Source organism: Anguilla anguilla, chromosome 11 (genome assembly GCF_013347855.1).
Source record: "Anguilla anguilla isolate fAngAng1 chromosome 11, fAngAng1.pri, whole genome shotgun sequence".
Lineage (NCBI taxonomy): Eukaryota > Metazoa > Chordata > Actinopteri > Anguilliformes > Anguillidae > Anguilla > Anguilla anguilla.
In genome coordinates, this window is record NC_049211.1 from 16,635,431 (window position 1) to 16,650,395 (window position 14,965).

General features: G+C 39.1%; 1 protein-coding gene across 1 annotated transcript in view; it reads left to right on the plus strand.

The window, feature by feature from the left end:
• LOC118207758 (ERC protein 2-like) overlaps positions 1 to 14,965 on the plus strand; it is a 232,007-nt gene that overhangs the window by 83,247 nt on the left and 133,795 nt on the right. The window contains exons 8-10 of the mRNA XM_035381728.1: positions 5,888 to 6,025; positions 9,267 to 9,407; positions 12,281 to 12,421. Coding sequence (XP_035237619.1) covers positions 5,888 to 6,025; positions 9,267 to 9,407; positions 12,281 to 12,421 — 420 coding nt within the window. The remainder of the gene's footprint in view (positions 1 to 5,887; positions 6,026 to 9,266; positions 9,408 to 12,280; positions 12,422 to 14,965) is intronic.

Consider the following 14,965-nt stretch of genomic DNA (forward strand, 5'->3'; position numbering starts at 1 on the left):
ATTACCTGTTTAGGTGTGCTTAAAAGTTTGACAATACATGTAGCTGTACACCAAATCCTGTCTCATTCCACATGGGTTCTATTGCATTTCCATGTCTTAATACCTAATACAAACAAATCTGAGGTGAAGTAAGCCTTTATCTTCCATAGGCCTTCTATGTGATCCACACAACATTAGATTCCATTAAAACATAGCATAAACACGTTAGCAGATTTCTCAAGGAATTTGAAGTAAGTTGGCCCCTTAGTGACATTTCATAAGTCAAATCCATTGAAACTTTTGAAATACTTTTTCCGTCCACAGTCTATGGTATTGATATTATTTGACTCACCATGGTAGTGATGGGCACTTGAACCTTGGCAGTACAGCTCTGAAATGGGTCATCAATGTTGAAGGACAGGGTTTCTGCTGTTTAGTAGGCTATACAACCCAATAAAACTCTGGAGAGTTTATTGTCAGATTGTTTGATTTGTCAACTAGTTTTAACTAAAAAATCTTATCACTTAACAGGGCAGCCACCATATGTTCTCGATTGTGTTGATACAGGTCTAGAAAATGTGTTATGTCAAGAATGATTACAAATTATTGCTTTGTCAATTGTGTTTTTGTAAGTCCAAGAACTATATGATATGATACGATATTACTAATGGTCCTGAATCTTATTCTCCTTTGTAAACTTTCCAGTGAGCTTTAAAAAAAAGAATATCCTTTCATCTGTTTTTGTTCTTATGCCATTGTGAATTCCATTCAAACCCCCTATTTTCCAAAGATATTTGTTTGATTACATTTACATTTCACCAAATAGTTGTCCCCTCCTACTAGATCTCCTGGGGACGCTTTGTTGTATGATGTAATACACAACCACTGTATTTGTTGACAACAAATAAATATTGTTTCTTGTACACACACAGTTGATATACAAGGGCCAGCAGAAAAGAGGAAATGTTTAACACTGAATTGTTTGCGCTGGAATGCATTATGATTTGCTGAAATACTGGTCCGGAAGGATGCTGAAAGGACATGGGGTTTCATGGCAATACATAAAATGACTCTTCTTCTTTACCAAATATGTATGGATGAACATAAAGAATGCAGTGTGGATTAATTAAATGTCCACTGCATATCCACCCTTTCAAATAACTGGATTTAAATGTTCTCTCTGACCAAACCAACCACAATCCGTATCTTTAATGTGATTCTTTATCATTAAACCCTCTTTTATGTTGGGAATCATTTTTTGAAAGTAACATAAACACTAGCAAATCATGCTGTACATGGAGAGGTAATTTCACAACTTTGAGCAGGGTGGAGATTACAAATGTCAGAAAGGAAAGGGAGATGAGGGTGCCTGCAAGATTCTCCCAGAAACATTATCACATGCGTGACACAGCCCACCTGTTCCTAGGGCTTTGAACATGCTGGAGTATCAATCATGTAGCGACTTGTTACATAAATGCCACTCAGCATCTTCAGAAGACATAAACCTGTAGAATAAAGGCCTTTCGTCTCATCTCATGTGTCGCATGAAGTGTTTTGGCAAATGGGCAGTGCCTTCAAATGAGAGATCAAATAACTTATTTTCTGTAAATGGAGAGACGTATCTTTGCTACAGTATTTCACACTCTGTTTGGGTAAAGGTTGGTATTTGTCAGTGAGGGAGATGACCCATCCCAGGCCTGTTTGAGTACTGTTTTCTGCTTTAGACCTATATCACAGCTGAAATACGAGTATGATTATTACAAGTTGCAATACCTTTTTCATTTGCATAGTAACTGCCTATATCCACAGTGCTAGGAGCAGTATTGTTTCTAGTTTCAGTATACAGTTCACACAGATTTATGCTGCTTTAACATATTGAAGCAGTTCAGGTACTTTACTTTGTTCTAGTGCTGAGAAGCATTTTTGCCACAGTGCCGTACTTCAGTACAATATGGGCGCATGCACAAGAAGAATGCGACTGGAAGTCGTTCCTGTTTCTTTCAATAATGAGGCCAATGGATCCTATTTTGATTTATCTCTGCAGGTTTTTGAGGATATTACTTTAGTAATACTAAACAAATAGTGTGTAATCATGGCTGATGTGGAGTAATAATACACAGTTTATGTAATTAGCTGTGACATTGACACTAATACATTAACATTAATACAGCACAATTCTGTTATTTGGAAAACATAAACTATATATTTTCCCCTTAAAAAAATGTAGTTTTACTAGGGAAGTAAACCAGAGAAATAAAAGCCGTAGTAGCATCCTTGTGCCACAAGGTGGCAAGAGGTGACAGCTCCAATGTTACCTCAGTTCTTAGTTACTTCAGCTTTACTCTTTGTGTAATGTTCCTCACTGTTTAAAACCTCTGAGGAGAGTTTTGGTAACAACTGTCTGGACACTGAATTAACTTGTGTCTCTCTATACTAATTTGATTCTTTTCATCAGACACTATAGGCTCATGACATCTATTTAAAACCTACTGTCTCACACGAGAGGATGTTTGTAATTAAGCCCTGAGGTACACCCTCTTGAGCCTTTTCATTTAACCAAAATACTGTACCTCTTGCGCTAGTTTCTGCTTTTCATTTCTAGGTAGAGATTTTCACAGAATTGAAAAAAGCATGTAGCATACTCAGCTACAGCACAGGAATATCACTGACTCAGGGAGTTAACAAATGGCTATGGTCTTGTATAGTGGTCTTTTAGCTTCCAGCCACAAGGTCGGAGCCCACTGGAGGTGGGATTTGCTGAAATTTATCTCCACTCTCCCTTTCTCCCATCTATCCCTCCTACTGTAAGCTCCAAATGTGGATTTGGCCTTCCTACTATAGTGGCTTTTTCATATCTCCAGGATTCAAACCAAATATTTACTGGGTTCAACCACCAATTACGAATTACAAAGACAATACGTTTAGTGGTTGTTATGCGCTTTAGAGGGTAGAAAGATAAACACTAAATGACCCACTAAATGTGTTGGTTTTTTATACTTTATAATGCCAGGTAGTTCAGCATTTAGTTTAAATAGTGGACATAAAGAAAACATCATTTTGTGGGTATTTTGTACAATGTAATGTAATGTGGGGAAAATGAATTCCCACTCCAGGCCCAAATGTTGTCAAAGGACACAAAGTGAGTTGTTACTTTAAGAAACTAATTCAGTGTTACCTTTTTACATATTTACTGTATATACATCTGCTAATAACTGTTAAATGTACAATGTAAAAATAAATGTGAAAAAGAATATGCTAGTATAATTTCCTTATTCAAAGTTAAGGACCCAGTGCTGTGCGGTTAGATTAAATATAAACCTTAATTGTGTTATTCCTGACACAAGAGTCTGCAAGCAGGTCTTGGACTGTGAGGCCCATTATTTCTGTAGAATGTGTGTGGAGTCTGGTCTTGTGTGAAGCCAAGAGTGGTTTCGGTGTTTTGTTCCAAAGTTGTGGTTTAGGGTGCATGAGCTATCCTTTCTCTTTCATTCTGAATATTAGAAATCACCAATATTTTGCCATATTTTTTTCATGGGAAATTTTTATCCAGTCTCAAATTGCAGCTGAGTGTTCATGTTCAGTTTGCGGTTGTCCCTGCACCTTTTATGATGAAACCATTACATGACCAATGGACAGTGAGGTTGTTTGTGGCCTTGCCATATATCAGTTTTACTAATTAATGACATTACAGAATTATCAGACTTCTGTGTCACTGTTACCAAGCAGGGACGGATAGATTTAATTGGGAGAACAGGAGGAACAGAGTGATGAATTACAATTCTGGAAAATATGTAGTCTAAAAACTTATTACTTAAACTTAAACACCTATTTTGTTAAAAAAAACAAATTGTGTGTATATTCACAAACAAAGCAATTGAGAACTATCTCAAGGTCTAACCTAATAAAACAACTAGTTTTACTATTTTGGCAAATTTGGAAAAGACAGGACTGGACTGTTGGTGGTCTGGAAGTGAAGAAATATTAAGATTCTACTGCACTATGTAAGACTGTCCAATTGAAAAACATATAAGACAGTTTATACAAACAAGTGGAATTATAGCACAGCTGCATCTTGGAATAGGGCCTTTGTGGACGTTCATTCCTGGAGGTGCAGCATCTGCCTCTTCTTGGCTTGCAGTGGGCCAAAGTGCTGGGAAATGGTCTGTCCTACAGTTTGGTGTGGAGGTCTGATAAAACTCCACCCTAGTGTCCACATCCCATATCCGGCCCACGTCTCAACAGAGACCTCTGAGATCGAATGATGTTTAACTACTTTCTGCACAATTACATTATGGTTACATTACAAACTTCATTTTTTTTGTCAGGATATACTTTATGCAGGCCAAAGAAAACTGTGTTAGTGAAGAGTGTAATGGTTTATTTCAAACCGGAACCGATATGCTAAATTTGCCCTGAAATAAAGCTCTATGAGGTATCTTTTAAAAAATTGGTTTTACGGTACACAAGGCATGCAATTTTTCATCTCATGGAATTTTTTAATGTACTTCATATCTGTTCCTAACAGTATTTTTAAATGTTATTGTTATTTTTTAAATTTTATTTTATTTTTTGTTTTTTGAATCATTTTTTCTTCTCATTCTGAGATCAATCTGTGCGGGCTCGCATCAGCGTTTTTTTCTGAAGTAAAATCACGTGTTTCAATTGCTGTATTTTAAAATTATCTTGATTCATGTCACAGAGTGTTTTTGACATTTAATTGAATTACTTAGAATCTCCCATCAGCCAGACACCACAAACTTTTCATTTTTTTTACACTCATTTAGCTGCAGCATAATGTTCCTGAGAGAAGTGGCAGTACGTTTAACTGGTGACACTTTCCCACCATGTCACATCAGTTAGCTCGCTATCAGCACATCGTTCTAAACATGGTTAACAGAGGCGTTCAGCTGGGATTGACTGCAATCAAAGTCATTTTGCTATCTAGATTCTCAAGCCTAGTCAGTGGCTTTCCTAGTCATTTTATGCAGTTCTCCTTGAAGATAAAAAAACTGCTAATTTGTCCACAAGAGGATAAAAAAGTATGTCAGAGTTTTATTTCATTCATTTAGAAATAGTTTGTAGAGATTTGTGCATTATCTGTCAATATACCCATGACTGGTATGCCTGCAATCTTCTCATGCGAATGTTTTCCTTTCCTTCTGAGCTTAGTGGGGGCTTTTCTTATGCTGGTGGCATTCTCTCTGTTTATGTTTTGTCTTTAGTTTCTTGCAATATGCTTCACTGTTTGCCCGTGTATTTTCAATTCTTTATGAGTTATCCAAATATTTCCTTCGCAGATGAAAATGTGTGTTGCCAGTTGTTATAGGTGTTTGCTGAGCACATGCTATCATCTGTTAACATTTGTAATCTCAAATCGGGCTTGTTTGTACTTGCTAGTTTTTGTTTTATTCAGTGAACATAATGATTTCTGCAAACAGCCATGTGTATTGTGGAATTGTGACATTTAAACATTCCATTTGAATTTCTGTTTTCACTCAGTACAGGATGGGAAAAATGGTACTCTTAATGGTTTTGAGTCATAATGAATTGGTACTGGTACTGTATACGTACATTGCTTTTGTTTACCATTCAAAATATAAAAAGATTGCTTTCACTGGACTGTCTGAAGAAGGGTTGAAGAGCGATTTACTTAATGGACAGAATTATCAATGCCAAAGTACTCATTACAAATCTTTTCCAGAGATGAAGGGAGGAAGTGGAATGCAAAAGGCTTTTCAAAGAAATGGCTTTGCTGTTTACACCACTCTTTAAAGATTGCTTGGCGTGTCTCTTCTAAAATCCTGTGCTGTAAACAGATTTAATTTGCTCAAAATGGCTTTGTTCATTTCTGCTTTTAATGAAGCCATCTGAATCTACAAGAGCTTTACTTTCTGTCCCTTTTTATCAGATCGAAAACCTCCAGGAGCAGCTCAGAGACAAAGACAAACAGCTGACCAACCTGAAAGACAGAGTGAAGTCACTGCAGACAGACTCGAGCAACACGGACACTGCCCTGGCTACACTGGAAGAGGCGCTGTCTGAAAAGGTACTCCCTCACTGAGGAAGTGTCCATGTCTTACTTATATTCCAGTAAAGGGGCTAGTAGTATCTCTGTTTCAGTCTTCATATTTGCTCTACAATTTTTTTGCATTGTTGTAATTTCTTTCTTGTATAGGAGGAAACTTCATCCCAGGCCTCTTGTACTGCATGACATGTCTGCTTGGTTTTCCTCTTGTATCTAATGTCATAACCCGTAGTACTGCCTGTAAGGATTCGATGCAGTTAACTACTGTTATAACCACCCCAGTCAGGGTGTAAAAGTGAACCTTACGGGGTTTAGATCAACAGCAACTGCAACAACCAATCAGAGAATTGGGAGTTCTGCCCTCTCTTCCTCCTTGGGATTGGTGGGTCCCCAGGGTTTGTTGTGTTTGAGGGAGGGCCATTCCAGGCCATCAGAGCCCCCACTCCAGGGTCAGTCGCAATGTCAAACAATCCATTAAAGAGTCTACAGGTGAGGCTCAAAACACTGTGAGCCATTGTTCCAGGCAGGATGGCCAGGGGAGACGATTCTGTCAGAGCACATCAGTGTCCATACAAGGGTTTGTTTAGAATCTGTACTAGGCATGGATTGTCGAACACAGTCCTGATGGCTGCTGTACATGATGCATTGGCAGGGTAACCTTAAGGTGAACTCTGTAACCCTGTGGAAGAGTGAGGAGTAGTCCTAGAGTGTGATTGTCTACTCATGGAACCAGCAGAATCTGCTGAAGTCACCATATTAATTTTGTTCCTCCTAAGAAGCAGTTTTATTTTCATGTTAAGTTTAAGGTGGACCGAGACAGTGGGGTGGTACTTGTGCCCTGTGTAGTGAAAGTCACTGTAAAATTCACCCTTGGTAAATACAAATGTACACTATGTACTGTAAAAAAAAAAAAAAAAGATCTTATCTCAGAGATCTGCCGTATATCTATTTTAGAGAACAATTCCTCGCACGCATGATGTATTTTCGTGATTGCAGGTAGACATTATGCAGGAATCTGATAATTATAGGACGGTTTTCCAGCAATGTTGGCACTTGGAGGGCCTCGGAGAAGACAGTTCCTGCTGTATCCACTCAGACCCATTAATCATGTGTTTACAGGAGGAAGAAACTGGTTTCATTACAAGGGACGGTGGAGAGCACCATTATGTGCTTGGGAGAGTGATGTCAGGAATTCAGAATGTGTCTGGCTCTCAGCCAGGTTCAGGGAAAGAGGGCTTTCAAGAGAAGCGTGCACAGCTCACGGGCCGATGGGACACCTCATAGACTAGACTGATAAGTGCTGGCTTTCCTGAATACCACCCTCAAGCTGCTCTCTGAACAGGTGCCTAGAGCCAATGACTAGATTATAGGTTAGTTTGGCCTAGGTGTTCAGCAAAAAACCAACGAGAAAAATATTTTTTAAGGCAAACACATTCAGCACGTATTGCATTAACCTTCCTTGGGGCGGACTGTGGTAGTGCTGTAAAGTTACGTATACCACTCATAATATATGGATTCATCCTTTTAAAATTGTACTTTGACGTGTTTTAAACTTTAATGCTTTCAGTCTTTACAACCTTTTTTGGAATATTATTGCCATTCCCATTATTATTGCCACTCAAGAACAAACTTAATATAATACATAACTGGCTAAATCTCTGTTATGAACATTTTAATGTTTGTTTCGGTAGACAGGGCACAGCTGTTTTTCTGATTCATCATGGCAGTTCTTGTCTGAAAGGTTCTGTGCTTCAGTTTAAATTGATTTTCTTTACCTGTGATTTGAGAAATGGCAGAAATTTGAGGGTATACATTATCTTGTCTGTGAAGGTTCTTGTTTTTGTGTCGACTAAAGGTCATTATTCAGAACTAGTCAGACAATGCAGACTATATTTTATTCAGAGAAGCACTTAAATTTCCAAAATGTATAGCGAATAATCCACTCATTTTCACAATTGTGAAATTTCACAATTTCACAATATCTTGCAATTCATATTTTTTGCATTGGCTCAGTTGACTGACATACAGAAACATATCAGAACATTAAATAGATGTGTGATACATGTGTGCGCAACAAACTCTTGTTTTATGATGAAAATAAAAAACAGAAAATTTAGAAAATAAAGAAAATTTTGTCACAATAAGTCTTTACCTTTTCCCACAGATCATACTGTTATTGTAACAAGCCCCTGGCACACCCGTAAAGCGAGAGTGTGATAGTGGCTTTTCAAATTCATGTCTTGTGGTTGTTGTGGTGGGTAATGACTTACGAGAGCTCTTTTGTGGTGGGTAATGCAAAAAGTAGTATTTTTCCTGTTTTTTTTCTCACTCATTTTTAAGCTAGCATAATTAGCCATTCGCGGTATACCTTGCTCTGTTTTTGATTAACAGAGAGGGGTCATAGAAGCATATGACAAGAAATGTTACTGGCTGTTAGCGAACTCTTTGCTTAGATATAGAAGATATTTGCATCTTGTGATAGAGGAAAAACATATGAGTGTGAACTCCATATTTAGCACATGCTTCCTGTTTTACTGCATTTGTGCTTGTTTGCAGTTACACCATAGCCTGAATTTGAATTGTCATCAAAAATCCAACGTGATTAAACTATGGTCTTTCATGACCTCAGTGTTTGGAAAAGCAACCATCACTCAGAGGAAAAAAGAGTTTAGAGTCCAGAGTTTAACTTGGCGCAAATCTGCTTCATGTCTGCTGTCTGAAGGTTGATAACATAATTAATATAGTCCTTTTCTGGTGATACAATATCATAATTTATTTGTTTGGCAGACAGTTCCCTGCCTTATTTAATATATGGCAATCTTTTCTGCCCGGAAGGGGCCCAAGGAGAATTGTGACCATGGTCTTTGAAAGGAAATTTTGTTGTGGTTTATACTATAACTGCCTTTAGAAAAATGCCTAACTTCAAAACGTCCTTTAGAAAAATGCCAAACTTTGCATATGAGCTGTTTTTAAAATGAAAAATAAACTCTTATTAAAAATGAAGAAATTGATCATAGTCAAATGCATCACAAATGAATTGTGCTGCACCTCATCAACTCAAATTCACCCTGTTAACAGCACAGTTTTAATGTTGAAGAAACTCAGCAGCACGGAAACATACTGTCTCCTCTCAGAGGGACTAATGCTGCAGGAAGTGCTACAGGACCCAAATAAGCTGCTTGCAATCTCTCTTTTTTTTTGTTGTACTCATTGATGTAATGAGCTGACTTTAATCTTCTGGCCTCGCCTTTATCATTGGCAGGAAAGAATTATCGAACGACTGAAGGAACAACGGGAGCGAGAGGACCGGGAGAGGCTAGAGGAGGCCGAGTCCTATAAAAAGGAAAACAAGGACCTGAAGGAGAAGGTTAACACTCTGCAGGCTGAGCTGACGGAGAAGGAGGTCAGTTTGCATGGGGTGGGTTAGCTTTGGGTGGGCACTGGGCTCTGAGACATCCCAGCCCGTCGCAGTGTTTGCCTCATTCCTGGAGCCGTCTCTTCATCTCAGTTGAGTGCCCGTAATGTTGTGCTGCTTCATGAGATGTTAAGAGCTAAAAATTCAGATGTGCCCCACTACTTGGTTAAAGAGCCATGGGGTTTATATGAGAACTTTAGAAGCCATAAGAATAGCAATTAGTGTTACCTGTATTCAGTGATGTTGACCATTGGATGTTTTGTCCATACCCCCCCTCCTCCCCCATTTGTGCCCCAATTAACTGCATAATGAGTGGGTCTTCTGTGCAGTACAGTCTAAGTCACATGAATAAATTAAAATGCTACTCACCTTAGCAAATTATCAATAGTGAGGCACATGCTACTGTAGCTCCATCAATTCTGGGGTTTTAGAAGCCTCATTCACCCATCATTACTATAATCTTAACTTCACTTCCTATGGGCATGGAGGTGAAATGCATTTCTCTGCTGAGCTCCCTTTCTCTTTACTGTGGATTCTACTTTACTTCCTTATTCACGCTAATTTATAGTGCTTGTAATTATTAATGTGTTTGGTGTATCCTCTTCATTTTAACATTCACGTAGACCATATGCCTTTGCTCACATTACAGAGCATATGGCATTTGCCACGGCATTGCCATAAAGTAACTACTGCACTGTGCATGTGGCAGGTCCTGAGACCCACAGCCTTCTAGCATTTGGTAATTCAGTTCCTGAGTCTCAGAAGGCTTTCTACTGACATTGGATTCAGAATCAAGGCCTTGTAGTCACTGGGAACATACAGAGACACATTGGTATTATGTACAATTATTAGTTCAACTGAATTTGAATTCTCTCTATTCAGTTCAGTTATAAGGGATACAGCTGTTTAACTCATTACAGAAACAGAATAGAGTAGTCATTTCCTCCCCCATAAGATCTCTCCTTTCTGTAGACTTGTGTGGTTTAGTTGTATGTTTGCTCAAGTATGCAGGTAAATTGCAAGTCTGTGCCAACAACGCACAGACTGTAAATAGCCGTCCTGTAGATTCTGTAAAAAGCAAAACATAAAAAACAACAATAGTTGTCTTACAAATAACCTAAGATATAAAAATATCAAATGACAGCAGGAAATAACATGACATAAAATATCAAGCCTGGGCAAATGTTGAACTGACTTTGACTTTGTTCTTTTTTTATCTATTTATTTTTTTATATGTACAACATTCCACCAGTAATACAACACCTGAACCCCATATTTAAAGTTTTAACATTGATTGTTAAAGTAATTCACTTTTTACCACACAACCCCTCCTCAGGATGACCCTGTCACTTTGTTCTTGAAAAAGTAATTTACAGCTCCATCCTTTCATTCCTGACCTGATGCCAGGCGGAGTTCTTACAGTATTGTTCCAAAAACATGCTCAAGCAATCTTTTGGTATATTAAAATTTATGAGACTGCTCAAAGAATGTTTTCTTTAATATTCATTATGTATCTTCTGGTACAGTATACACATTTTGTTTCAGAATATTGTTTTTTATTGAGCACCAAAAAGGAGCAACAGGTTAATTCTGGAATCAGTGGAACCGTGGAAGCTTACCAAAAGTTGATAAAATATAATATAATTATTTAAACATAATATAATATAATGAATGATTCACTTAGTATCTACAGTGACACAGACCAGTGCTGGAAGTGGGCCTGTACCGGCACTGGTGCTCTGCTCTTTGGAGTACCGTGTCTTTTTCTTGCATACCAGCACTTATTTTAAGCTCCCAGTACTCAATTCTGCCCCCGTCCAACCATATTAGCACAGTTGTAGTTAGTGGTAGTGCCAGTGCCTGAACGGGCCAGTGTCAGCATACGTTCTGTTCGGCTCTATGATTTAGTCAGGGTCCTTGCCTTTCTTTGCTGCATAACATGCTGGTATGACATATGATATATCACATTTTGATTGCTGTAGACTTGTGATCACTGACAGCACATTCCAACAACGTAAAAAATCTGAAGCTGGCTTTAAAAGCAACACAGCACAAGTTAAATACTTGCAAATGTAAAATGGATGCCATGTCTTTGTGTTGGGTGTTGCAGTGTCCAGTGAGCCTACATGTGTGTTTGCTTAAATGAAAACAACAATAAAAACAACAACAGTTTAGTCAATGTAATGTTCTGAAATGGTGAAATAGCATATACATTGTTGAAACATTGCTGAGGTCTTACTTGACCAAGGGACAAAATAATATTTTCCTGTGGCTTTACTTTTTGATTAGGTAATGGCAGGAACTCTAAGTTCTGAATGTGTAATTCAAAAGTTTACAACAATCAAAATGCAACAGGTTAAGATAAGTCATTATGCGAAGGACCTGAGCTAATAGTTGAGCCGAGCAGATTGTATACCAACTCCGGAACAGACTGGTACGCCAAGCCGGCACGCATTTTTTTCCACTTAAAGCACAGACACAACTATGCATTCCTGTGTCTGTACATGTACACTGTGCCTATTAACACTTTCCCTATGATAATTGAAACAAAAGTACCACAAAACTCTTGACATGTGCACAGTGTTGTGCCCTAATACCTCCTTCCTGTGCATGTTGTGAGGGGAGGTAGTTAGCCTGATAGCTGGTAACAGACTCAGAGGGTTTTAATTGATCTGTACCTTATGTTTGCACATAGATGATGCATCTAACGGGTTTTCAAGAAACTTGGAGGAAATTGACGGGAAACTGACAAATTGCATGCATGCATTGTTATTTTTGAACCATTTCACTCCAGTCCCCCATGTAGACATATGTTAGGGCTGATCTCACTGACTGTCTGGCATGGTTTTGTCTCGTTTCAGTCTAGTTTAATTGACTTGAAAGAACATGCGTCGTCTTTAGCTTCGTCTGGCCTGAAAAAGGACTCCAAACTCAAATCCCTGGAGATTGCCATAGAGCAAAAGAAGGAAGAGTGTAGTAAGTTGGAAACACAATTGCAAAAGGTAGGTAGCAGCTGGAATGAAACCTCCTCCCTGGCCCAAATTCAGAGTCGTTCGGTGGCTCCAGTCGGCTAGCATGCAGCGATGTTTCACTTTGTGTAAATGAACAGGCAGGGGTGTTTTGAGCAGGGAGAAGTCCTGATGAGTATCGCAGGGGAGCGAAACAATGGAGGCTGTGTCGGTGAGAAAACAAGCGTAAAAGCAGGACATGAACCTGAACAACTATCGCACTATCGAACCCCCCTCCTCCTACCTCTGGGGCTCAGGCAGCCACACACTGCCAGGTTGTTTAGACTGGGCACAGGGTCTGGGTTTCTGAATGGAACTCTATGGTACAATCATTCATATTTCAATACAAGTAAAACATGGAGCATTTTTTACTCAACAGTGTAACTGCTTTAAACACCCAAAAACTACAGGGCACAGCAGCTCGACAGTGATTTCAAGAACATCACAGGGGCTGCTCTCATACTGTGAAAGTATGCAATTTCTTTGCCCTGTTATAACAGAAAACTTGGAAGTGTCTTTTTGTCTTATCTTACAGTAGAATGGCTGCTGCACAACTGGCTGGTGCTAATGTCATAAATATCACGGTTAATGGTAGTAATAAAGAAAACATTGTAGCCCTGCGGCCGCGCATTGAGCGGGATTAAGTTTAAAACAAGCAAACGTGATGTATGTACATGAGTCACGTTCATGTGTTTAAACTGTGCGTGGATCGGGAGGGTGGCTGCTCACAATCAACAGTGGAGACCTTGTGCCTAGCAACAAAGATGGGGAGAAATGGAAAGCAGCTGCAAGGTTCGGAGGGATTTCGTTATCGCCGTGTGTATACTTTCGCCGCTGAACCAGCAATTTGGCATCCAGACATTTCAGAAATGTTTCGCATGATAGAATGTATTCTCAAACGCCTTAAAACACTGCAATAGTATGTACACTGCATCAGGAAGGCAAGTTTGCTTCCTCACTGCAGTCCACTAAGAAAAGCGGCAGCAAAGTCTGTCCTTTGACTGACTCTGGCCTCTCATCCCCTGCTAGATAGCCAATGGGTTTGGGCAGTGGAACCTCACCCGAGTTCCTCTTTGGGTTTTATTGTTGAAAGAGATTTTAAAAAAGCCATTTTGACCACGTCCCTGTTTTTAACAAGACCTTTTAGAGAGCGTCTCGCAAACTGGGACTGGCTGCCTTTGATCTTCCTTGGCATTTGTCTGTCCAACTAGCTCTCCCTTGTGTCTCCTCTGCCTGTCAGCTTTAGCTTTCCCTCTTAGTGTTTTTCCATTCCGGCGTTCCAACCTCTGCTGCTCAAACCCTTGTCCAAAGTATCCTCAAACAATCTTTTTTTTTTTTTTTTTCCAAATATTGCTGATGTTATCCTCATTATTGTTGCTGTTGATGTTGTCATTGCCAGGATTGTTATATTTTTATTGTTATTTATCTGTTTATTTTCAATTTGGTTGTTTTGTCTGAATAATTGATTGCTCTGATATGCATTTTGGTTTGAGGGTGAATCATTCCCTATAGGGCTTTTTGCAGTTGTGTGTGTGCGTGTGTGTGTGCATATGCATGTGTGTATGTTTGTGTGTCTGGGTATGTGTGTGTATGTGTGTGTGTGTGTATGCGTGTGTCCGTGCGTGTGTGTGCGTGCGCGTGCTCGAGTGCATGCGTGTGTGTGTGTCTGGGATTCAGTGTCATTTAAAAAGGCTTAAAATGTTTTGGTGTGAAACTGAGGTTGTTTTTATACACACCGTTTAGCTAGTGGGACACCTATTTGATGTAAAAACACTATGCCCATTATTTACTTACTGAGTGTCCCATGAGCCTCTATACATGCTTCATCCTTCACAGTCTGTAACTTGTTAAAAATGCATTAGAGCTCTTCTATACTAATATGCATGACTGCAAGTCAGAGTCTCCTCCCTTTTTAAGTTTACTGTAGCATAATGCAGTTATACTCAAAGTTTATAATCCATTCCAATCCACCCATGGTTGATAGATAGATTGTAGCTGTTTAAGGAAATTGTCAGTGCGTCATAGATTTTGAGAAATATAAATATGAAGCACAGCAGCTGCCATACAATTACAGTGACGCCTATTGGCTGTGAGAGGAATTAGACAGGAATATGGCAGGTCTGCAGTGTTTGGGCTGTTCAGATTTTTGGTCATAGCTTTGGATCTTGTTTTGGGTGGAAGGCGAATGACTTTGGTCAGCTCTGAGTATACTGCAGGATGTAGTATGGTCTTTAAAGGTTGTCCAAGCACAACCCAAAGAAAGCTGCCTTTGAATATTCCCTTTAATCCATCATGCATTTTAATCTGTGATGCGTGATTGTGGCTGAGCACTGGTAGGCCTTCCTCTTTGGGCATTTTTCCTTCAGTTGGAGAGATGACGCATTTAGACTTTGCACTTGCAGCATTTTTGCCATAAACTGCTATTTGTGTGTTTTCAGGATCTTAGTAAAGTGAGAACTGTTTGAAGCTTTGCAAATTATATTTCTTTACCAGTGGAATGAACACAACATTAGCATCGTTTTGATGTTGTCGTAAGGA